The sequence below is a fragment of the Tauraco erythrolophus genome, chromosome 7 (assembly GCF_009769465.1).
Source record: "Tauraco erythrolophus isolate bTauEry1 chromosome 7, bTauEry1.pri, whole genome shotgun sequence".
NCBI lineage: Eukaryota > Metazoa > Chordata > Aves > Musophagiformes > Musophagidae > Tauraco > Tauraco erythrolophus.
Window position 1 is genome coordinate 64,773,231 of NC_141471.1, and position 25,600 is coordinate 64,798,830.

The following is a 25,600-nucleotide window of genomic DNA, read 5'->3' on the forward strand; positions in this document are numbered from 1 at the left end:
GGTTCAGGGAGGCTCCTAGCCCTACATGGTATCACAGTATAAAAATAGTGTCTCTCTTCACCATGCAGAGAGGAATAACCTAACCCTGAATACAAAATGGGGTCAGTCTTACTGTACCATCATCAACCATCTTATTTACAACACTTTACATCTTTTTTCTTTTTTTCCTTTTTCATTTTTTTCTTGTCTTTTTATTTTTTTTTTCATTTCTTTCTTTTTTTTTTTTTAAGTTATACACATCCTTTAGGGAATAGAGATAACACTACATGGTACCAAATACTAACCAAAAAAAAAAAAAACTCACACCAAAAATGACACAGATAAATAAAAACATTCAATTGCTGAAATACAGCAACATTAAGCCACCTCAGATTTCTTTTTTTTTCAATGCTTGGAAACACCCCTAACCATCCACACACTGCGGCGAAAAAGATGTTATATCGTAGAGGTGTTACGGATATATAATTTTGCTTATAGATAGATAGATATATCTATATATCTCTATCATCTCATCACTGTAGAAAATGGAGCTGTAGAGTCCATTGTTCATTTCCAACAGAAACAAACAGCTAATAAGTCTCTGAACCTCTTTTCACTCCATTGCATGATGGCAGAAATAGTCCATCCTCTTACAGCAATGATGTTTGTTGCTTGTATAAGAAAGATTGTCCTATTTTTCAGTCTCAACCGAGAAGACCTCACTGTCTGATTCGTTCTTCAGGGGCATAAAACTCCAGCTACCCATAACGTCCCTCAAGCAATTCTGCTGGACGGAAGTTCCTAGCGTCAACTCCGCCGTGCTCGTAATGCACAAAAATGAGGTAGTACACAAAACGTTTACTGTTCAAGTTTGATTAAGCCCCAGTCTCCTCAGCATCCCCAGCCTAGCCTGTGAGTGGAACCATTCTCTTTATTTACTCAGTGTAATTTAAACAAAGCAATCAAGATAAAAATCCTATTTGATTAATCAGAGTACATTGTGCTTTGGAGCGATCCGAGAAGACAATCAGCAAGAGTTGGAAATAAATACGGAATATTTGTACGTTACTGCTGCTCACAAGTTATTGTTTTGTTCCCGTGTCATTAGGCAGTTGACAAATTTCTCGTGGGTACGTGTGAAGGAGACAGACCAGATTACAGCAAAATCAAACCTACACAATGTTCTCCTTCCTCTACCCTGGGCTCGTATTAATATCACACTCCTAAGATAAATGCATCAGAATTCTGTTGGGGGTAGTCACGCTTTGAAGTGGGCTTTGTAGGAAAGTGAAATGAATCCTTTCCATTTCAGAAATGGCAGGCCCCACACTTCCCAAGGATCTGACAGCTCTCTGCGGCTTTTCTGCTTCGTTAACAGAGATCTCTCAGCGTTTGACCTTAAAACAAAACAAGAAACTGCAACAGGGTTCTCCTCCTCATTTCTTGAGTCAAAGTACTATTTATAAAATAGCTTACGTCTTTGTTCAGTTCCAAATTATAGACAAACCTCCCTAATACAAAATACTAAAAGTGCAATAGTATAAATTAAAAGTTTGCGACCACATTATACAAACATTACCTTTTTATTGTACAGCTTCGATAACATGTAGTATTTACTCACAACTGTTTATAATGTTGTGAATAATTTATGGTGCTAAGGTTTGTCTGTAACTTGTTTTCCAATCATTGAGCTAAAGTCCACACTACATTTTTTTTTTTTTTTCATTTAATAGAACAACTGTCCACATAGCAGCTACAAATATTTAAATAAAAAAAAGGTTTGTTACTGACAGGTACTTGCACATGAAAAGCATGCTATCTTTCCCAATAAAACTTCACAATTTTGCCTGCATTGAAATAAACCACTTATTTATAGTAAAACAAAAATTGCTTTAAAATTAAAAAAAAAAAAAAAAAGGAGAAAAGAAAAATCAAAATCACATAGCCAGATGTATTTTGCAGTACAAAAGCTTCATTTCAGTTTGGGGCTAGTATATTGTCTGTTACCCGCATCATCTTAACATTATAAATACTACAGACAAGGATGCTGTAATAATACACAGCATCGGGGTACTAAATCACTTATTTAAGATGAAGATTCCTAAAAACACAGTCCAAGTTGCTAACTAATTTGAACAAAACCAGCAAATAAGTGTGACGATGCCGTAATGGAGCCCCCTTTTCTCAGGTGACAGTAAGTTTTGCGAGAAGTGGACGTAGACTAGCCTCTTCCAGTGCCTACTGGAGTTATCCCATGACGTGCTTGTTTGCCGTTAAATCAAAAGGTTTCCAAGTTCTCGGTAACAGTCAAACTCCCTGTTGCAAGAAGGACCATGCAGATCTTGCAAGACAACTTTTCAGCAGCCACAAAGTTAACGTATTTCTGCTATGGGTGAAACTTGAAAGGGAACCTATGCATTTGGGTCGGGAAACTAATGCTTAGCTTCAAAAGCTACACACGGAACAGGACAAGGGTCGTGTCGAGTAGCGGTCCGACGGTTACGCGGAATGAGCGCTTTTAATTTATGCCAATCTCTTTATTATCCTCAATAAACCTGGTGAATGGACGACTGGCTCCCGTTTCAGAACTTGCTTTGTCCAGACCGACAATGGGAGGGCTGCTGCCCGTGCGAGCTTTGTCCATGCCACCGGTGAGGTTACTGAGCGGCGGGATGGCGCCCCCGCCTAGACTTACTGGGAGCTGGGGAATGCCTCCGTTCTGTATGACAGAAATCTCGTTGTTCTTCATGGCAAGTCCGTTAGTGATAGCCGCGGCGTATTGGTTCCAAAAATTGGGGTCAACGTTCATGGCCCGAGCTGCCAAATCCTTCTGGAACATCTCGGAGAACTTGAGAGCGTCACCACCGAGCAGAGCCATGGGGTTTTCCACGGAGAGGCGGCGGCCGCGCCGTGCGGGGGCGTTATTCCACATGTGGGTTCCCATGTGAACCTGGGGAGCAAACAGGGACAAGAAGCACCACCACGTTAGCACGATCGGGTGAGACGGCTGCCCCGAAATGCTGTTACTTAGTGTCACTCGCTTTTTTAAAAAAAAAAAAGCCTTTTAATTTGCACGGAAAACAAATCAATTCCGGTTAAGACACAGTTCTAAGGCCCAGTCAAGCTACACGAAGAAAACCCAGCTCCATAGTGATTTCTCATTGCGCTTTTGTTTCTTCTCAGTGAAAGCAAAGACAGCGCCACAAGAATAGAGAGTACATATTTTTTACCATGAGAGCTGTAGAGCACTGGGACAGGTTGCCCAGAGAGGTGGTGGATGCTCCATCCCTGGAGACGTTCAAGGCCAGGTTGGACGAGGCCCTGAGCAACCTGATCTAGTTGGAGATATCCCTGTTCCTTGCAGGGGGGTTGGACTAGATGACCTTTGAAGGTCCCTTCCAGCCCTAACCATTCTATGATTCTATATCCTCAGGTCAGACAATTTCACAGGCGAGCTTGAAGTCCTCGCATGCTGAAGATTACCCAGGGCGCTACTTGTACCAGGAAACGGGTGGGTTTTTCTGCCCTTCCCTTTTTTACATCTTGTCTGTTTTCATTATATTTTGTCTCCTGTCAGAGGCACTGATTATTTTGCCAAACTTAAGATTTGAAAAAAGGACACTTGAAAATGTATTCCTCAGGCTGTGTCCTGATGGTTGGCCAGACTGTGGGATTAAGAGGCATCAGTCCTGTAGTAACCCGCTGCAAACCAGCGGGAAACAGCTTTCTAGTCTGCCATGGCTGCAAAGCAGAATAGAAAATGGGAATTTGAGAGGCACCCAAGGAGCCGAGCAAGCTCCACGCGTCTGCTTTCTAGCAAGGCTCTTTCGCGTGGCCGGTCCACGAGAACTGCCAGAACACGTCCATGGGCTGGCCGCACGCGCCGTCACGTCTGCCAGGCGAACTACGACGTGCGCGCACGTACGCCCGGAACCAGTTTTGAAACCATTGCGCAGCCGCGTTCCAGTCCCTAACTCCAACGCAGTGGGAGCGTAACGACCACCGCTGTGCAGGTGTCCCTGCCCATGGTAGGGGGGTTGGAACTTTGAGGTCTTTGAGGTCCCTTCCAACCCGAACCATTCTACGAGTCTATGATTCTAAGCAGCAAGCGTGTTCTTGAAGCTCCCTTCTACCCCTGTCTTTGGGACAACCATTCAGCACTAAAGCCTGCTGAGTCCAAGCACAGTGCCTTCAACCCTCCCCGAGCCTTTACAGTTTTATTTGGCCTCTTACCTTCAGATTCCCCTTTGTGGTAAAAGCTCTACCACAGATTGTGCAACCAAACGGTTTTTCACCGGTATGGGTGCGCTCGTGTATCTGCAGTGCACTTGCTGAGGAGAAGGTCTTCCCGCACGACTGACAGTTGTGTTGCTTGGGAGTCCGGCGAGGGGGGGGTGCCAGCATTGGGGTGATCCCCGGACTCATCACTGTCTGTGGTGCAGCAGGAACCTGGATTCCAGCTGGAAGCGAGGGAACCTCACCCAAAGAGATCGGCTTGCTGTGACCATTCACTTCCATTTTGATCATGGTAGGCGCTGTACTGGTGACCAGGCTAGGAGTACTTTGGCTGGGACCTAGAGTAAAGTTGGGTTCAAATAACTGAGAAGGCAGCTCTTTTAATTTGTGCGTCAGTAAGTGCTGTTTTAAATTACCCATAGTGGAACACCCACGATTGCAGACTGTACAAACAAATGGACGTTCTTTAGTATGGCTGCGGTAGTGAATTTCCAATGCACTCTTGCAAGCAAAAGGCTTGCCACAGATATTACAAACAGTACTTTTAAACTTACCACGTTCTCTGTTCAGGAACAGCAGGCTAAAAGGAGCCTCCTCTTTGATGACCGGTCTTCCCGGGTTGGTGGATGTCAGATCTAATGCGCCTCCGTTTTCAGTCGCGGGTGGCGGTGGGCTGTCTGGTTTTTCTGTCTTTAATTGTATTTCTTGTGGCTCTTCCTGGTTACTGAGACCTGGGGACTTTGATCTGAAACTTTCACTATTGCTATTTACAGGAGACAAAGCTTGCATGGAGGAAGAAGACTCTGACATTGCGGGGCTGCCTGCGCTCTGGCTTTCGAGATCGCCGACGGCTGATGAGGAGTCATTGCTCAAATGGTCGCTTTCCCCTGATCCATTTTCTACGGATTTTAAACCGGTCAGCTGCTGACAGTTCATGACAGAATCAATCATTTTCATTTGATTCTCCAAAGCAGCAATACTGGAGATCACAGAAGGTGGCGAAGAAGGACATGACCCAGAATAAGAGATAAGGGGTTTGGACGAGTCGCTTGCTGTGTCCTTTATCTCCGGGTCCTCTTCCATAGAATTTTCGTCAATGTCATCGTCAAAGTTGCTCAGCGTGTCAACGTTCTTCTCATCGTAGGAAAGCTCCGAGTCCATGGCGTCCTGGAAGCCCTCTGGTAGCGGTGTGTTTGGAATTTGCCCACCCATATGCATACGAATGTGCTGCTGAAGAACCACCGCGTTTGTAAATTTCTTCTGACAAATGGGACACGAGTGCTGTACTCTAAGTGGTGGCTTCGCTCGATGAACTCCAAAATGTGTTTTCAGGTTGCCTTTCGTAGTAAAGGCACGTCCACAAATTTTGCATTTAAATGGTCTTTCTCCTGTATGCGTTCTGTAATGCATCTTGAGAGCGCTCTGACAACTAAGCACACGGTGACAAATGACACATTGATTTGGATCTGTCATCTTCTTATCAATGTTTTCCACCAGCTGTTGCAGTTTTGAGGTTTCTGACGTTTGCATAGAGTCTAGCAGACCACCGAATGGAAACTTTGCCTTGAACTGGTCAGATACTGCTGGAAGCACAGGGTTTGGGAGGCTTGTTGAACTACTGCTGTCCGTAACAGCAGTAGGAATTGAAGACGTGGAAGCTGTGGAAACTTGCCCACTTGCAGAAAGGTCCCCAAGCCGCGTGCTCGTGGGAGGCAGAGTGACAGGTTCTGCCTTGGTCAGAGACGAGCCGCTCTGAACGGGCTGCGGGGATTCGGCAGACACTGGAACACCCGACTCGGAAGTGTTGAGGCTCGGGGATAGAGAAGTGCATTCGCTGGAGGCAGGAGAAGGCCTCTGGGGTGACCTGCTCATGGGAGTGATGCTTGGAGAATCGCCGTAACTGTTCACGCCGGGTATAGTGGGGGGCAGCTGCAGCCCGATGGAAGTTGGGACGGTCGGCAAAACAGGTTTGCTGTCTAACCACGTAGTCACCGGCTTCTCGGGGGGCAGTGACATCCCGTACGGGATTCCGGAGCAGGTGGGCACGTTATCGAGGTATTCTGGAACAGGATAGGGGTTCATCTGAATATGAGGGTATTTCTCTTTATGCCTCTGAAAATGAACTTTCAGGTTGCCCTTTGTGGAAAAGCGGTTTCCGCATATGTTACATTTAAAAGGTCTTCGCCTGTGTGCGAGCGGAGGTGAATTTGTAAAGCACTGTCACTTCCAAAGACCTTGGCACAAAAGCGGCATTTATGCTTAAAAAAGGGATCCTCCGAGCTCGACTTGGGCTCAAACACTGACACGTTCGGTGGCTTTCCTTTGCGGTGCTTCATAAGGGCGGACAGAGGATCCAGCGCGTTAGCGGTCGCAGCGATGCTCACCAGCGGATTGGGGAAGATCACGCTATTTGATGAAGTCTGAGGTAGAAGTGGGTTTGGCAGGCTGGACACCGAGGTGAGGCCTCCATGTCCTATTGAAGGTGGAGTCGAAGCGTTCTGGGGCTGCGAAGCACTGTTAGGAGCATTTGACACGGAAACGGGAGTTATGGACGTAATCGCGATCGAGGAGGCGGCTACGCTTGATTCCGGCGGGCCGGAAGAGCCGCCACCGGAGATATTGGGCGTACTTGCTCCAGACGTAGGTCTTGAGATGTGCTGAGAGCTGTCGAAGGCAGCGGGCTGACCACCGGTGGCCTGACCCACGATGGTGGGAGGAATGACCGCGGTGAGCTGGATGGCGGCGCTGGTGGCGAACCCCTGCAACTGGTTGGATGCCTGCCCGGGACCACCCTGGGCAGCCACCACCGGGTTCAGGGATGGCCGTAGAGGCTGGCGGTTCATCATCGCCACCTGACTGCGGATCTGCTCGATCAGCTGGAGCTGGTGAATCTGCTGCTGCTGCAGGGCCATGAGCTGCTCCAGGATCATGGGGATGGCCACGGCCGTCACCCCGCTGCTGATGCTCGTGGAAGCGGCGGTCCGCGCGCTCTGCGAGAACTGCGCGACCGCCACTTTAGTGCTCAGCAGAGTCTCTAGCGTGACGTTGGTGTTTGGCATGTTATAGCTTGTCATGGAAGATGGTTCAGGGATCTGAGGTAGAGGAGTAGCTGTGTTTGAGGTGCCTTGATTCTGGAAACTCTTATCCGCAGAAGTTTCTACCTCCATTGGCTCTTCTTCCTTTTCCGTGGTTTTTATCTCAGAGCTATCATTGTTTTCTGCCTGGACGCCTTCTTCAGCGGCTTCACTCTCTGCCTGGTCACTGGGAGAGCTGGCGGGCGAGGGCTCGGGGAACTCCTCAGCGGGCGGCGGAGCTGCTTCATCTTCGTTCACGATCAGCACCAGGGGGTTTTTAGTGCAGCTCTTCTTGTGCTCCAGGAAGTCTGTCCACTTGAAGAACTCGGCGCAGCATTTCTCGCAAACGTTGGTTTCTTCGCTTCCGCTCCGGCTCTCGTTCCCGCTATCACCGTCATCGGCTCCTTCTCCTGGGACTGCTAGAAAAATCAAAAGATCGTATCAGCCAACGACTCGCAAGACAACTCCCCCCTGCATTTAAAAATTTTGCACATAAGTAAAATCAATATTTTTTATTTCGTACAAATTGCCCCACTTCAACATTTCTGAGGTCCCAGCGTGTATATTCTAGGACTCTTTTTACCTAGCTAATCATTTTCTTAGCACAATCCATCAGATTATGAGGTGCTATCAATTGTGGATACTGCTGCTTAATGAAATTCCATAGAAGCCATTGATTTCCAATATTTTCATACAATTCACAGCACCTTGTCTGTTGGGTACAAAGCGAGCTTTCGATGGACTCATTAGGATTCCCCTTTACCATCAAGCTTCCTCATTTCCAGCAGAATTAGAGATGCCTTTGCCAGTTCGCTTAACATTGCTAAACTAATCTGTAACCTTTCAAACTCAAATCAGCACCTGACAGGACAAACTGGGCCCCTGTTACTCAAGTGTGGTCCCGGACTACCTAGATTTATTATCTTTATACAGTGTTGAGACACCATGAGTTTAATGTAATTCTAGACAACCTTTTAAATCAATAAGCATTTATTTAACTGAAGAATTTTCAATGAAATGAATTCATTTATAAAAGTAACAAGAGCGTGTGAGCGCTTCTAGCGTTCTGGCTGAGGAAACGAGAGCCATCCTATCCCAAAAGGAAGGTGCAAAAACTCACGTTGCCACTTTTCGTACCTTGCTTGGAAACGCGCAACGACTCGCTTAAGCGCTGCCGAAATCGGCTGTTCTGGGATACCTAAGCTGGATGTCCTATAGCCTAGCCATAAAATTAATATTGTTAATACTTAATACAACTAATTGGCCCTGTCAGATGCAGTATTTCTCTAGAAAAAAAAAAAAAACCACATTAAATTACATGTTTTGCTATTAGCCAAAAGAGTTCATTTTAGCCAAAGAGGTTTGTTAACAAACTAGAAATTATATATTTAAAGTTCGTTTCCATTGACATGTTTAACATGAGGATGTTGTAGTCAGGCACACTTTTTGTACCTATTTTCATCTATCCTCATAGAAAGACTCAGCAAATTATATACTTGTGCCATGGTGGAAAACCCGCTAATTGGTTACACATGTTTAATTACTGTTGTAGGCAGCTACTTCCTCTGACTTGCGTTACCCTCTTGTGCCGAATAACAAGCATGTTTAATGAACAGAATTCTAATTCACACCTGATCAAATAAATAGCTGCCCAGGAATAAGAAATCAACATACAATAACATTTTTAGTTTTCTTTTTTTTTTTTTTTTTTTTTGGCATGTGGGTGAGAAGGAATGTAGATAATTACTCCGGTTCCATTTGCTGCTCTGGACATAACTGCTTTTCGTCAGCCCACAGATCGAGTGACAACAGCAAATCAGTTCAGCAGAAGAGAATGACAGCTGTAAATCAGTTTTTGTTATATGCATTTGAGTACGTGAGAAAAGCAGCTCCGAGTCTTCTTGCCATATCAATAATTTATTCTTCTGGTACTGAAAGAGAACGTACTGAGATGCCTATTAGCTTATTTTCTTTTATACCCAGGAAGAATGCTCAGCAAAACCCCTGTGCTAAGGTTTCAATTAAATAGCCATATTCTGTTTCTCTAAGAAAAGAGACATGGTCTCTTAATTGAAACAGAAAACAAAAAGAATGTTTTCTGCAATCATGATATCTCAAGCTTCACTCTTATTTTATTTTCCCGGATCCTAAAAAAAAAAAATAATTTCAAATTAGCAACATAATTCAACGTAATAAAAAAAATGCGCAACTAAAAATAAAATAGCCAACAATTAACAAGTTGTTCTACTAAATCCTGCCTCGATATTAGAATGCTGGTACTCTAACTATCCCATCAGAGCAAGGAATGTAATATGTATCTGTAATGAGGTTGAGCATAGCTAGAAGCAAAGACATAGCTGATTTGTATTGAAGATAGGCGTAGTAAGCAAATAAAGCATCCAATCCTGTTTCTACTAAAATGAATGGCAAAACTTCCAACCACTTTGCTAGAGCAGGATTAGGCCAATCCCCTCAGTATCCTATGCTTAGTATGAAAAAAGCTTCATGTAGTTACGAGCATACTCGGCAGTATTATAGAATGCCTAAAAAAAAAAAAAAGACTGCCAAGAAACTCAGAACTGATTATTACAACAGAAACAGTTACAAAAAAAAAAAAAAAAAAAAAAGGCAGCAGCACAAAATAAAAGCGTAATCTGGAGATGTTCCAGTTACTTTTAAAAAAGAGATTTTTACAGAACATTAGCTATAAAATCACTTTTGACGAAATTACATGTAGGTTCTTTCAGTGTTCACTGAGCTAAAACTTCATCCAGATTTCAGAAGCAAGTTTTGTCTGATCAAAGCGATAAATCCGTGCCCTGAATGCTATTTCCTAGCTTTCTAGAACATCTCAAACTCATTATTTCCCTGTACCTTCCAAAACTGTACCTTCAAAAAACTGGTAACATGGCACTATATATTTAAACTTCTATATATCCAGCGCTTGCCAATAAATAAAATAGACATGCATTTTCTATGGAGAAATGATAATAGAATTTTTCTAATTTTAAGTACTATTTACATAAAATTCTACTGTACTTACTGGCTAAAAACTCTTCTTCAAATAATATCGAATTTTTTCTATTTCTTTTCTTTTGGGAGGGAGGAACAAAACGCAATTGAAAACAGTCAAATATTATTTAAGCCTTCTGCACCAAGTGCTGAAGCTGTTACACTGTTTGGGTTAAAATCAATAATATATAGCTGTTGCTAGACAATACGAGACTAATCCTTACGGTAAAAGCTTCTGTAGAAACTCAACTATCACATTGTGTTACGGAAGCATCGCAGAAGACAACATGATTCACCATAGGAGAAGAGCGTATAGGCCACAGGTATCCTATAGCATATGTTGAAAAACCTAAAGCCTCCCAAACCAAGTGAAAAAACCAGCCTTCCGACACATTTTCCGTGCGTACTTCAGCCTTGGCAAAGCCAAAGCACGCGGACCACAGAGCAGCGGCGAGGCATCCGACACGCTCGCCTCTCTCCAGAGTCTTTCCAAACTAAGGCAACTCAAACAAATCCTTATTTACATTACAGCTTTACATTTTTACAGTCGGGGGGCTTGATCCTCTGGTCCTTCTTCAGAATCTACTGAGTTCCCTGGTTCACAGCACTGACCACACATGGAGGGACCACGTCTCTCCTAAGGCTTTCGCTGGGAAGATTTTTCAGTGCTGATTTCCAAACCTTGGCAGGCTGTGTAAGAGTTACCTATTATTATTATTATTATCATCATCATCATCATCATTATTATCATTATCACCACAACTACTCCTACTAGTTTTAAGGCATAGTGACAACAGAGGGTTGATTCTAAAAGAAGCTGCAAACTGTGCAGCTCCTCTTCCAGCTTTACATCGATACATCACTCTGCTTTTGTTTAAGGAGAGCTTCCTCCAAACAAACCTTCCACAAAAGCTTTAAGTAATTAGTGATGGATTCGGGCAACGCAGCCATTCAAAGATGGCTGTCCTCTGATCTAGAACAAGCTGATCAAACACCAGCAAGCTAATTATTTCGGACACTGTACAGGAATCACCAAGCCCGAATGTGAACACTTACAATCAAAACAAGTAGTATTTTCTGCTCTAGAAGACAGTCTCATGATCTATATACGTCAAAACTAATATGTATAATGCGTAGGCTTCCAACAGAAGCCTAAACTGCTGATGCCCACTGCCAGGAGGTGTCAATATGGACCTCTTCAGCATTTCGAAATAGGAACCAGCCTAGTGCACTAATTCATAAACTCAAAGAAGCAGCAATTTGCATTTGAAATATAACTGGTGAAAAAATACAAGCGGAATACAGCAGTATAGGTATTTCTCAGATGATCGGGGCTCAACGAAATAAATGACTAGTTTTGAGCTGTTTCAGAGGGACCAGCTTGTACTAACTGGGGACCTACAGCTCTGTTTTGCATTCCTCCTTCCCTCCACTCCCAAGCCTTAAAAATAGTGAGAATACTTTTCAAACGACCAATCCAAGTACCTTCATCTCACCATCTGTCTTGAAACAGTCAACGACTGCTTTCGAAAAATATTTGAGAGAACAGTGCTAGAGAGTCCATAGGGGTATTTTCCCCCCAGATTAGCTTCAAAGTAGACATATAAAGAACCTCACCACAGTATTTTCTGTTTAGAATATATGATTTTGGCATTTCTTGAAATATCAGACAAGTCAGATCTCTCTCAAAGCTTCACTTTCTGTACTGGTAAGCAAGCAGGTGACACAGCTGGCACCGAAGCCAACGCTGCTTTGCCATGGATGACGGTCCGTTCCCTGCGCAGCACACTGCCACTGCTAAGGTGCTTCCCAGAATGACAGACTACCAGCCCAATCCAACCACTCCTCCTCATCCCAGTAGCTTTTACTCACATTAGAAAAGATTGAAAGATTACAAACTTGTCATGCAAACAGCGGTCTTTGTGGTCTTGCCCCAAACAAACACTCCAGGGGAGGAAAAAGCAAGACCGATAAATATTTTTGAATATATTGAAACATTGGAGAAACAGACATCGCCCCAGTATTTCACAAACGAGGTTTTTAGCATCCCTTTCAGCAGTGCTTAGTAACAGGAAAGTACTGAGGGTACCGTGTTGCATTGTTGCTTTTGAAGGGGAAGTCCTCATCAACTTTAGCAGGGAATAAAGCTTAAAAGCACACGCCTCCACCTGAAAGGATATTCTTGTTTGTTAAAACTCCATCACTTTATCAATAACAAAAAGCAATACCGAAATTTTACCATTACTCCGGATTATTAAAAATGTTAAATCTGTTAAAGTATTAAGCAAAAATTAAAATATTGAACAAAAAAATGATTTTCGTTTTTAGTTTCAGCTTATACTTGTTAAAGGAAAATGCAGCATTTTTTTTTCCACGTTTCCTCATGTTTTATAGCTTGCTTTCATTTTCTGATACATTACAAAGTGATTAAATCCATTGAGCACTGAGGAACGTCATCTTTTCTCTTCGATTTTTTCCCGAAGAGAAACCATCATTTTTGTTATTACAGTGAGGACGTGATGCACTAAAAATTTTCAAGGACTTCGGGGGGGAGTTAATTGAGCTCTTGCCTGATCTTATAGACACGGGTTGAATTTTCCAGTTCTTACTTACACAAAAGGTGTTGAAGAGGAGTTTTGTCAAGCAGTCAGGATCTCAGCCACTAATAACCTCTCAGTTATTTTCTTTTTCTCATTAGCAGTCTAACAGCTAACAGACTAATCCGGAGCTGCTAAGGGATGCAAGATGAATTACAGCACATAAAGCTTTCCCTATGAAAACAGGTGAAAAATTGCAGCCAGCATCTCTCAAACGGTACCCAGGGCGAGCTCCTGAGCACACACCAACCCAGAGAGCCGCGGTGGCTCCGGCAGCGCGCTGTCACTTCCCATCAAGGGGGTCTGGCCCTAAAATTAGCCCCTCAAAATGCCAATGAAGGTGTTTGGAGAATGGCATTTTGGGGTGGCGATACCCGGAGCCGCTCCGCCGACCCAACGCGAGGGGTGCCAGGGGGTTGGATGCCCAGAGGATTTGCTCTGCCACCCTCACTAGGTGCACCCACCAAATGCTTTTCAGGCTGGAGGGATGCATGGCTGTGGGGAGGGTGGCGTTGGCCTTCTCCACGGGCAGAATTGCACAAAAAAAAAAAACCACCCCAGCTGCTGACTGCACTACAGGACCTGCAAACCTGGCTTTGCTCGTTCCGAATTTTTATCGCGGGCATGCATCTACCTGCTCCGCGCCAGAGAAAAGCTTCTTGCCTGACATGGGAGGGAAAATAGAACCAAGGGATGCTTCAAAAATGCTGGCATCTACTTTTGTGAAGCAGGCTGAAATTAAACGTCGCGTTCTGGTCAGGTTAATTCTGAAAATGTATGCTGCTTATTAAATGTCCCCTTCCTTAGGGCTAACTGCTTCCAGTCTGGAAAAAGACCCAACCGACTCCACCGTGCTTCATCTTTGCTCTGGAATCTTTTAATTTTGTCTCAACTTAAATCACTTCTAGTTCTGTACATGAAAATGGTCTGAAAAGGACCATTTGAGTTATATTAAATAAGGACTATTACAATCAAATGCTCTCTGAGAATTCAGTATTTTGTTATATTTTGTTACTCTGTATCACAGAAACCTCAAATTATGCATGATTTATAAGATGCTTGGATAAAATCAGGCAAGAGCATCAACATTTCCTAGGCTTTTTTCAAATTGCTGATACCTTCCTGAAGCATTCAAACAAAAGCATCTTGTAAAAGAATCCCACAAACGTGTGAGCAAAAGATTTTCTGATGCTTAGTTTTAGACTGTATGCAACATTACCAATGAAAGCATGATAGAGTGTTGCACGAATTACTATTATTTCTAGATTCAGAGCTGCATAATCGAAACTTAATTAATATAATCTAAATGTAGGAATTTCTTTCAGGAAGAAAAAAAAAAAAAAACCACCACTGATCTTTCACTGAGAAGCCGTGTACGGACTGAGAAGAAGTTTCAGAAAAAAGCTGCGTTCGATAACATCAGCTAAAGATAAAATGTCTGCTAACTATGAAGACAGATGTACAAAATGCTCTCCCATGTAAATCCAATAATCATTTCAAAAGGCAGCTCACAGCACTTTTGTATATTTGAACAAGCAATATTATAAATAAAACACTGAGCATAGCGTACAGATTCAGGACAACTATTCACTACTCCTATCATTAGAATACACGAACTTATGTTTTGCCAAGCACAATTTAAATAAAGTAAGAAAATATATTAAAAAAAAAAAAAAAAACCACATAAATTTGTTTTCAAAATTATATTCATTTGGAAACAGTAGCCTTGTAACAGCGTATTGATCCCTGAGAAGAACAGTATTACTTTTTCCTCAGCTTTATCAACTCTTACAATTGACAGAGCTTTTAAAGAAAGTTTTCTTAAATTGTTAGAACACGTTTATTTTCTTGCAAATTAATTCTTTTTAACTCTTTATGATAGCTTTGAATCCCATAAAGAAAGATGAATTATCACATACTGAGCCCAAGCTGTGAAACAGGAGGAGACAAATAGAGACCCCTACTGTGTTTAACAATGTAGAAGAAATTCCAGACTCAATAGAAAAAAATTTCTGTCCTTTTTCTCAGCTCACAAAAGCTGTTAGGACCCGTTTGAACAGTGGAGGGCACTCTTGCTATGCAAAAACCGGCCCTGACCTGGCACTCTCGGTTTGATCTCTCCGCTAGCCTAAATCTCAGAATTTGTTAAGTAACAGCCACCTGTGGCACAGGCACTAACTGGATTCTGTTTAAAACATTCGCAGTTTCTAATCTGTGCAGCGAAGCACTTCGTTATCTCAAACACTGGCGCCTTTCTGCGCGGAGGCAGATGCGGAACAGATGCACGCTCCGCAAATTGTTTGGAATAGTTGCGCGAGATATCATCGTATTAAATAAGACCTGTGTTATGCTCTTCAAAAATCATCTAAACAACTACCCGGCTGGCTGTAAAGGCATGTCTGTGCTAATCTGGGGTTATGGAGAACTTGTGTACCAATATGCTGATGTTTGCAGGAACTAAGTTTAGTCGGAACGCATCGAGTTTTATCGGGAGCCCTACAAAGAGCGAGCTCAATACTTCGAACACAGCTGGTATGAAAAAGACCTTGGAAAGACCAAACCAAACCAACGAGAAGAAAGCAGCAGAACGCTGGATTCTGCATAGCTTTCCTCTTTTGAATAGTATATCATTAACTACATCTTCAACTACGTAACTCTGGCGCCCCGCAGAATGAAGCCACTCCACTCTCTGAACAACCGCCGAGACGCCCGCAAATTCGTGTTTGGAGGCTCACAGTAAGAGAAGCCAACGTGAGGACCCAATCCTGCATCTCAAAACTGCACTTACAAGCACTGGCCTCAATGGCACTGCTCCTTAGAGTAAAATTACTCACACGCAGGAGCGTTTGAAAGAGCGAACTCGGAGTGATTCGATGCCAGTTGCGCGGCTCAGTCATTTTGTTCATTTACCGTTCCGTATACCGCGGTATCGCACAGGAGAGCAAAGTACATAAAGATCTGGAAAAATCCGTTAGCTTTCATCATTTCCAGCTTTGGGGACATGACGACATCAACAAAATCATAAAATAAAACTATCAAATGGCACCAGTAGAAGGGATCTCCTGAACCACTGAATGGAGGGTCGGTTTTGATTAACCGAAACAAAAATACTGTGGCACCTGCAGGGTTAATTAAGCAGCTCAAGATGCTGGGCTTCACAAAAGGAAACCTTTTTCCTTCTTTAAGAACTGTAAACACTTGTGCTGAACTAGATGGGCATTTGATAAGCTGTGCAGCATGCAGCAAACTCCGAGGGATCTCCAGTTAACACTCCAATTCAGTGTTAACACTTCACAGAACAGTGGTAAGCCGTGCTGCCAAGGTCAACTGCACAGATGTACTAATTGTATTATGAGCTTGACATCTAGTGGCCACCCCTGGCAGGGCAAAGCAGGCAAAGGTTAAATCAGCAAGCCTTGTCAAAGCACTTCTAACTACCCACCCTCAGGGAGAGGCCTGGGGAAGCTGGCTAGCACTCCGCCATCCCACCTTCTCCCTGGCTGCAGGCTCAGCTCCTGCAGCAGCACCCACCTGCACCCCACGCACCCACCCCCAGGTCTGCCGGCCAGTGGCTCCTGGAGGAGGCCAACAGCCTTCCCAAATATTTCGGTGTCCCAAGTCTTGCTCTCTGGGGCGAAAGTTTGGAAATTTTTGGGGGTGTTCCTTTTGTCCACCAGTGGTAGGGGCCAAAATTTCGGGGAGCGCGTGGTGAAAGGTGAAAGGGGGAACCAGTATTAGGGATCGGCAGCAAGTTTCAGAAGATCTAGCTTACCCTGTAATAGATGTTGTTCCAAAGTGCTCACCTTGTGTATCCTAACTACAGCACGGAAACACTGAAGACCTCACTCTCTAGTCCATTATCTTTTCACTTTTCAGCTTAAAAGAAACACGTTTTTAAAATGTGTTTCATCATGGGTTTCTATCACCTTTTCAAACAATTATTTTTCTGGCTTTCCCCATTTTGTAGGGGGTTTCCTTGATAAGAAAAAATGTACTCTATGTCCAACAGCACTATAACTGAACCAGCTCCTAAAGTATATTTTGACCTAAATTCCCTTTTCTTTATTAATGGAAGACCTTCACTACATTTAGTGGGAAATTTTAAGAAGGTAAAGGAAACGGGATTTTGGCCCTTTACATTGAAATGTTCAATTCAATAAAAATTTACTGCTGGAACTAGATTTACTCATGTTTCATCTGAAAAAAAAAAATAGAAAATTACTCTCGTTTTACAAATGCAATATTAAGAAAGAGAACATTTTTACATGCTTTATTTTGGAAAATGTGCCAGTGCTTAGCTATTTTAATGCCATGCCAGACCTGGTTTATAATCAGTAAAAGTGACTGACTCATGTCCTGACTGATGGATAGTCAACAGACATGCTTGTCCTCGCTTGGCAGTCAACAAATCAAATGAAGGAAAGATATCCAGAAAATCTTCCCAGGACTCAAACTATTTTTCAGAAATGGCACTAATACTTGTTATTAATTTGTTTATTTTTACTCTTTTTTTTTTTGAGATGCCACCTCTTTTTTGAACGGTAGCTTTCTCTCTTTCTTAGGCAAGGAGAAGTAATTTTCAACAGCTAAATGTATGCATATTAATAGTTTAATTACACAGAATTTAATCCAACACCTTTCAAAATTTTTTCCCTCCCACTCCAAAAAAAGAGCCCTAATGTCTGCCTCAGGAGATAGATTTCCCCAAGATCAGCACCAGCAGATAAAATCTGACCCAGTTTTGTCTACTTTCATTGTTGCACATACATCAACAAATTGGCTGATAGTTTCCTTATTATCCCAAATATTTTCCTATTACTAACACAGTCAGAATATTTTAAAAATTACACAGATACAGATGTTACATAATTTTAATGTTAAGTCTCTACTGTAACAGCAGAACTATTTATATAAAGTTTCGATTACTGTTTCTTACCAAAGGGACAATTTATAGCAACACTTATTTGCCCTTTATTTTTCAAAACAAAAAGCCTTCTCTTACTGTTGCCTCAGAACAAACGTGCAAAAATCACCTAAGTTTTACGTTTACTGACAGCTGCTTGTGACTCCTCAAGTTTTAAAGGCAATAGTGTCCAACCAGGGTGGATCACCTCTATTTTGTGCGTACGAATGTCCCTCCAAAACGTGGGTTTATCCTCTGCATATGCAGATGGGGTGAACACACATGGAGCTGCTCCATCGCCAACTGTGTCGCTGAGCAGCGGAGCATGTGTGTCTGTCTGTCTGTCTGTGTGACTCCAGAAGGATGCCGAGTGCAGTCAGGAGCTGCTCAAAACTGCACAGTCCAACCCCAGGATGAAAAAGATCCATTAGACTAAGTGGTATGTATTGAATTGGGGAGGGGGGTACAGGGGACGGGACAGGTCCAATATTTAAAAAAAGGTTTGCAAAATGCACGTTAGAAAACTGTCATGACACAGTCCACTGCAAGGTACCCCCTTCCACCTCACACTAAACAATGACACATCTTTGCCAGAAACTTCACATGAAAAAGTCCAAAGTGTCGTTTGTCACCAGAACCTCATTTGCGCACTCTAAGAATCACTTTTCAGCAATACAAAAGAAAAAAAAGAGTCGTTTTATTTACCCTACTTTAAAAATACAAATGTTATACCCGTGGTTTGGTATAAAAATTAATCGGGGTTGAAGCCTGGGCATCGTATCTGTAATTCTGATTCGTTTGTAATCTGTTGAATTAGGTAAGTGCATCAGAAATGTAATTCCAGCTATTACAATGCTTTACATTTTCTGAGAAACCGATATTATTGTATTCTTCAGGCAGTCATTTGAGTCCTTCTGCCGCTGTTTTTAAGTGATTTCCATCATATCTTCTAATTTAGCAACCTCAAAGGGTTGGGGTTTTTTTAAAGGGGTATCTTTTGTTCACTCTTCTACAGTGCAATTATTCAAGTCATTTATCATCACCAGCTGTTTGTTAACACTTCCTTTCAAAATCATTAAAAAATATATTTTTAGCATTTCACTCCCAACAAATAATTTCGAACGATTTGGAGTGTAAATCTGCAGCTAATGACATTGCTAATTACCTTCAGATTTCCAACAGTTTCTCACCATCGTGACATCGCCCTGTCTGAATGCAGTTGTGTCGTGCTCAAGCTGGGTACGAAATTATTTGTGTTCTGATTCTAAAACTTCGGTGGGTAACGTTAGCACCAAAGTTATGGTGAGATCAGTCAACTTAAAATCCGGCCTAATGTGTACCTTCCATCCTGCTCCCCAAACTGCCAGGCTTCTCTCTGCTACTAGGAATGTCCTTTCTCTGCCAGGATCGCGTTTATGAGACGTTCATTTTAAAATCCCTCACTTAAAACCTGTTTTGAAGTGATGCTAAACACGATTTCATTAAATAAAGAACAAGCTTCCCTTTGCTTAACCTCGTGTTAACAACACCTTCCACCTTTGAAGATCAACAGCCAAATTAATGAAAAGGCTACACGTATCAAATCATGCTGCTTAAACAGTTTGCTTTCTAAAAAAAAAAAAAAAAAGACAAATTATTCTTCCACCGTGCAAACTATTTTCGGCCTGTTGCAAAATACACTCAGGAACTGTGGCAATATCTCGACTACAGCTGCGAACAGTCACGGAGAGCACTGACTTGAAGAGTTTTAATTCACGAGATTTTGAGTGCTCGTTATATCTGGCCTGTAAAATTGCCTTCAGTAGGGCAATCGTTAGGCTTCCTAATATAACGTGCAAATGATTTACATTACACTAATGTGCACTAGATAGCCCTCTGCTCGTGTCTCCTGCCTCCACCTCGTCCACATTTCTGAAATGAAAGTGTAAAACCAGCAGCACCGCTTCAGCTTGTTAATTGTTAACTCTGAAGGGTTTCGCTCTATCAATTAAAATATGTTTTAATAAAAGGAAACATAGCACATTTTGATAACAGCCTTCCAAGGCTGAAAAGTATTTACATTGTTGCATTTTAGGGCTGCTGTGAAAGCCGATTTTGTGCTATTCAGGGACCACAATAATAACGCTTTAAAATTCCTCACTGGGATGCAATGTAGTCCTTTTGATGGAAAGACTGTCTTTCTCATTCGGCAGAAATAAATCCATTCATTTGATCATGTAGTCATTGAGGGCAATACAAAACAAACCAAGTGTGAGAAATTCTATGTGATGAAGTAAACAAAACAAAACCCCCCAAAAAAGGGGGAAAAAAAAAAAACATTTCCATGACAAAAAGATTCTTTGTCCTTAATCTACCCACCATATGCAAGCGTTTCTTTTTAGCATATCTCTTGTTCTAATCTCGGGTGACATGGCTACATAGATAAGATTCACAAAACAAAACAAAACAAAAAACTAGTTTAACAATTTTTTTTCAATTTATTAACTCACCAGGAGTGTCATAATGAAGTAGTGGGGTTTTATTTTTCCGTGTTGAAATGGATTCAGGGTGTGTAAAAGTTTATAATGCTAGTGATAAATTCTTAGACCTAGAATCCACCCCAACAGAGACTGGGCTCAACAAATCTTGCTCACATGATAAAACCCTAATTCTCCTCCGCTTGCCTATATGAATTTATTTTGCACGACCGCTGTTTCCTCAGGAAAAAAAAAAACAAATTTGGAAAATGCACTGCTTTGCTCCTCCGTTGTGAGAGAAGGAAGCATTTCTCCGTGTGTCTGTTATTGTCAACCCCGAAGTGGGTTTATCCTGGAGCGGTGGCAGGAGCCCCCTTAGCAGCCCTGGACAGTGTGGGACTCACTCCTGGGCTCCCCAAACACCCTGGGAAGGAGCAGGAGGCTTAACGATTTGCCAGTCTGACAGATGTTTTAACCTGATGAAGTGGATTCACGCTGCCTTAAGCTTCAGGGCTGTAAAGTTCAGCTACAATAGTCAAAATCCTCCCCAGGCTTCAACTTTGCTGCCTTTCTCTCCCCAACAGATGCAACTTAAAAGTCATTATAGTTTTGGAGCAGAATGACTTTTTTTTTTTTTTTCTTTTCGAGGAGAGGGAGAGGGAGGCATAAAACAGTGGAGCAAGGGGCCTACCCAGAAAGCAGAAAACACTGGGAGTCCCACTTAGTTACAGGAGAATCTAAGCAAGCAGTGGAGCTCTGTGCAAAGTGGAAAAGAAAAACTTTCAAGTGGAAGCTCTCAACTTAGCCCAGGAGAAGTGAGGATGGGCTGCGGAATGCCTTTGCACGCTGCAACGCCAAGGACTATTAAGGAAATTAAAACAAAATTAAAAAAAAAAAATAAAAAAAGGAAGAAAAAAACACAGCAGCCTCGTTCTCAAAAAAAAAAAAACAAAAAAAACAAAACAAAAACAACCAAACCACACAGCAAAGTGGAAATAAGAAGCGATCACAGCCCAAATCTTGGCGGCTTGGCTCACTTGCTCGGGGGCAGCTCGAAGTGAGCGTGTGCCCGTGTGCCGGGAGGGAGCGAGGAATGGCGGCGGGGCCAGAAAATACCCTTTCCCCACCGTCTGCAGCCGGCGGGAAAGGGGCCGGTGGCGGCACCCGGTGTCACCCACCTACCCACCCACCCACCCACCCACCCACCGCTGCTGAGAATTACAGCCGCAGCAGAGGCAGGAGGGATGGCAGCGCGGGGAGGCGGGGGGGGGGGGGGGGGCGAAAAACCGCTTCTCAACCTTGGCAAAAATCATGAAATCCACTCCGCTGCCCCCCGCGCAGCCGAGCGGCCCTGCCCGCTCCTACCGGGGTCCCCTGCCCGCCTCCAAGCGACGGTGCCCCCGCTGCCCGGGGAGCATCCGGAGCGGGGTGGGGGGGGAGCGGCCGGGGCAGCCCAAAGCCGCCCAGAAACGCGACTCCCCTCTCAGCGAGGGGCAGCGGGGACCCCCCCCCGGGCCCGGCCGCGTCCCCGGGCCCATCAGCCCCCCCGACCCACAGGGACCCCCCCGCGGTGCGCGCAGCCCCGGGCTGAGCATCCTGGCCCCGGCCGCCTCAACTTTCCTGCCGGCGGGGAGAGGGGAATATGGCTCCTGACCGCCCCGAACCTCCACCTGGGGAAGCGGCGGTGGGGAGAGGGAGAAAAAAAGGGGTACCCCAAAAAATAGAGAGGGAGATGAGCGGAGAGGAGGAGGAGGAGGCAGGCGCTGCTCCGGGGTGCCCGCTCATGCAGCCGGCTGAGCGGGGAGGGAGGGCCGAGCCCCGCCGCCGAGCCCAGCCGCGATAAAAACGCTCGGGAGGCCGGGAGGGAGCTACTGGGAGGGCTGGTGAGTCAGGGGGGTGGGCTGCAGAAACTTGGCTAAACTGGTAACTTCTCAGTTCCGCTGCCTCTTCCCCCAGCTGCTCTAATTCCCATTCTCCCGCTGCAGAGTAATTGCGCTCCCATGTTCACCATCACCATAAATCCACCTATCTCCATCCGAAAGACGGTCACAAAAGGAGAGAGAGAAGGAGAAAGAGGCGCCGGGAGCCCTTACCGTGCTCGGAAACTACCTCCGCTTGCAGCTCTTCGTCCGATTTGAGATGCTGGGGTTTCGCTTGCTTTCGCCGAGACATGCTGCTAACTGAGCCGTCTTGACTCTGCTTTTTGCAGAGGCATCAGCGACGTCGAGGTGGAAAGGGGGGAGGAATTGGGAAGGGGGGTGGGTGGGGGGGGTGGGGGCTGGAAATAACTGTTCGCAAATAAAAGTCGAGTTGCAAAACAAACCAACCAAACAACAACAGAAAAGGCAACCAACAAGGGGGGGGGGGGGGGGGGGGAAAGGCAAAACCCCCAAAAAAAAAAAAAAAAAAAAAAAGCAACGCTACCCAGCCAGCCAAACTGGGAGTGAGTGGGTGAGCGAGTGGGGGATTAGCCGGGCGGGGTGTGCGCGGTGCGCGGCGGGCTGGGGCGGCTGCGCGGAGCGCGCACGGGGCTCTGTAATTATGATTGTGAATAATGCATGGCGATTAATGGTGCCGGGGGCGCGCACGGGTTGGCGCGGCTCCAGCGGGCTCAGGCTGCATATGCAAATGAAGGTACGGGGCTCCGCAATTAGCCGCTCCGCTCCGCCAAACGATGCGTCTCCCCGGCACCGGCAGCGCCGCCCGCCAGAGGCACCGGCCGCGGCGGCGGAACACACACGCACCACGCAGGAGGGCTCTGTTTTCCACACACTTTACACAACATATGTGCAAGGTTCACTTCTTGGGGGAGGTCACGATCGTCGCTTTTCTCTGTCTGTCTTTCTCCCCCCCCCCCCCCGCCCCGGCTCTCAGTTTCTTTTGCTCTGTGTTGGTTTTTTTTTTTTTTTCCTCTCTTTGCTTTCTCTTCTTGCTTCCCCCCCCCCCCAACCCCGCTCCTTTCCTTCTTCACATCACTCTGCGTCCTCTTCACTCCTGATCTCTCTATCCCCAGAAGTTGATCTGCGAGGCATCTGATTTCTGTGTGCGTGTGAGTAACTTCTTCCCGGGAAGAAAAGAAACTTTTGCGTATGCTTTTTCTTTTTTCCCTCTTTCTTTGCGATGGTGCGCGTGTGTTGCTCTGCTCTTCTTTCCCCTCGAGCTTCACATCCTTCTCTTTAACTCTTCTTCCAGCCTGTCTCCTTCTCCGTCGCTCTTTCTCTTGGCTCCCCTTCCCGGCTGACTTTTGTTCTCTCTCGAAAGCGCACGCACGCACACAGAAGACCTTGGGCAGTTTTGCCTTTCACCTCTCCTTCCTTCTTTGTCTTGCAGCTTCTTTCTCCAAGCAGAGTCTCCCCGGTGGTGGTGGTGGTGGTCACTTCCTGTTGTCCATTGGTAGGAAGTTTTTTCTTTTCTTTCTCCCTCTCTCTCTCTCAGGTTATAATGACTTTTTGTGACACTCCGCACCCTCCTCCCCCCCCTCGGCTCCGCCGTGTGTCCTGGTAGCTAATGACAGCGGGCTCGAGCGTGCGCCGATGAGCAAGTCCTCGGTCTCCAGCAAATAGTATCGATCCTCTCCCAGATTTGGGGAGTGGGGCGGGATGGCGGGGGGGAGGGGGGGTGGGGTGGCTGTTGTTGTTGTTGTCGCAGGGGCAATCCCCCCCTCCTCTGCCTTGCTTCGCTCGCAGCGGCGCCGGCAGCTGCTCCCTGCTCGCCGGTTCCCCTCGGTCGATGCCTCCGCTCGGTGCCGAGGAGCGCTGCGCGCACCGCGGCCGCTCTTGATTTCGGGCAGATAAACTTTGGAGTTTGGGAGCGGTGCGGGTCACACGGCAGCTCCTCCTACTCTCCTCCTCCTCCTCCGCCTCCCGTGCCGCGCTGCAGGGGCTGCCGCCGGGGCTGCCCCCAGCCCCGCAGCCCGATCAGCTCCCCGCCGCCTGCGAGCCGCTCTCTCTGCACGCAGTTTCCCAACAGCGGCTTTTCTCCCCGGCCACCTCTTTTTTTTAAAAAAAAAAAAAAAAAAAAAAAAGTGAGGAGGGGGGAAGGGAGAGACTTCTCCCCCCCCCCCCCCCCCCCGCCCCCGCCTCGCTTTTCCCTCTATCGCATTACAAGTTGCCGGGGAGCCAGACTGAGCCTCCCCGCCCCGTCCCGCTGCTTCGCATCCCCCCCCCCCCGCCCCATCCGGCCCCCGGGGAGGCGGGCGGCCCCCGCGGCCGCGCAGCAGCTCCAGCGCCCCGGCCGCCGCCGCCACAAGTTCCCGCTTCCCGTCGCCGGCCTCCCCCCCGCGCCGGGGCCGGCCCCGCTCCCATGGCAGGGAACCGCCGCTAGGATGTACCCCACCGTCGCCGATCGCCGCCGCGCAGCGTCCCGCAGCGCGCCCGCGCAACTCCGCGCCTGTGCGCGCTTGTGCGGTTTTGGGGCGGGAGGTTCCTCCAGCGGCCCCTGCGACCCCCTCCGCTATTTGGGGGATTTTTTTTGATTTTTTTTTTTTTTCCTTTTAACTGTTCGTTGCAGACTGGTCCCTGCGCACGACGGAGCGGCCCCGGCGGCGCAGCCCACCCGTGTGGGACGCGGCGCGGGGGCGGGAGGGCGGCGGGCGGCTCCGCGTACGGGGCCGGCGATGAGTGAAAGGGATTTCCTCCTAATACCCCCCACCCCGGCCCGTGTAATCCCAGCCCTAGTCCTTACACCAACCTCGGCTGCTTTGGGAGACTCCTCCGGGTAAACTTTCCCTGCCGATAGCTCGCTTTAGCTCGGGCGTCGCGATACCGCGTCTCAGGGCTTTCGGTTTATTCCCCGCTTTTACGTCGGTAGGCAAACCCAAATAAAGTTAGAGGCGACAGTTTAGGCCACTCCGGGTAGTTTGGTGACACGCGTGCCATCAGCGATTTCTGCGGTGCGGGTATTCGTTAGAAACGGGCACGACCCTCAAGGGAAACCCCACCGAAACGCCAAATCGATGCCTTTTAGATATTAGACGAGCACACTTTTCGGTCCTTCGTTCAGCGAGATGTGTGCGCCAGACCCCTCGCGATGGCTGCCTGCTTTATAATTGACTTAACTTGTTTACCGTCCGTAAATTCTGACGCGCCTTCTTTCCGTGCATCCATCCTTGCTGAAAGTTTGGGCGCACGGAGGCTGTCTCTTTTAAAATATCTGGAGATGATCGTAATGGCTGAAATCTCATGTAATTTTCTAATATGAAGTGGGAGGAGACGAGCGCATTCATTGAGCATGGCTGCTTTGCTTTTTTTTTTTTTTTTTTTTTTTTTCCCGTCCCAAATAGGGATTTATTGCACCCGGCGCACACGAATAACACGTTACACGCGTGTGTATGTATGTATGTAC

The 25,600-nt window shown here is 45.7% G+C and overlaps 1 protein-coding gene across 1 annotated transcript; it reads right to left on the reverse strand.

The window, feature by feature from the left end:
• Positions 1–2,497: 2,497 nt before the first annotated feature.
• On the reverse strand, positions 2,498–22,429 carry SALL3 (spalt like transcription factor 3). The gene is given in 5 exon segments (XM_086614933.1): positions 2,498–2,929; positions 4,213–4,553; positions 4,770–6,398; positions 6,401–7,708; positions 22,351–22,429. Coding segments are annotated over 5 exon segments (3,789 nt in total).
• Between the last annotated feature and the right edge of the window lie 3,171 nt (positions 22,430–25,600).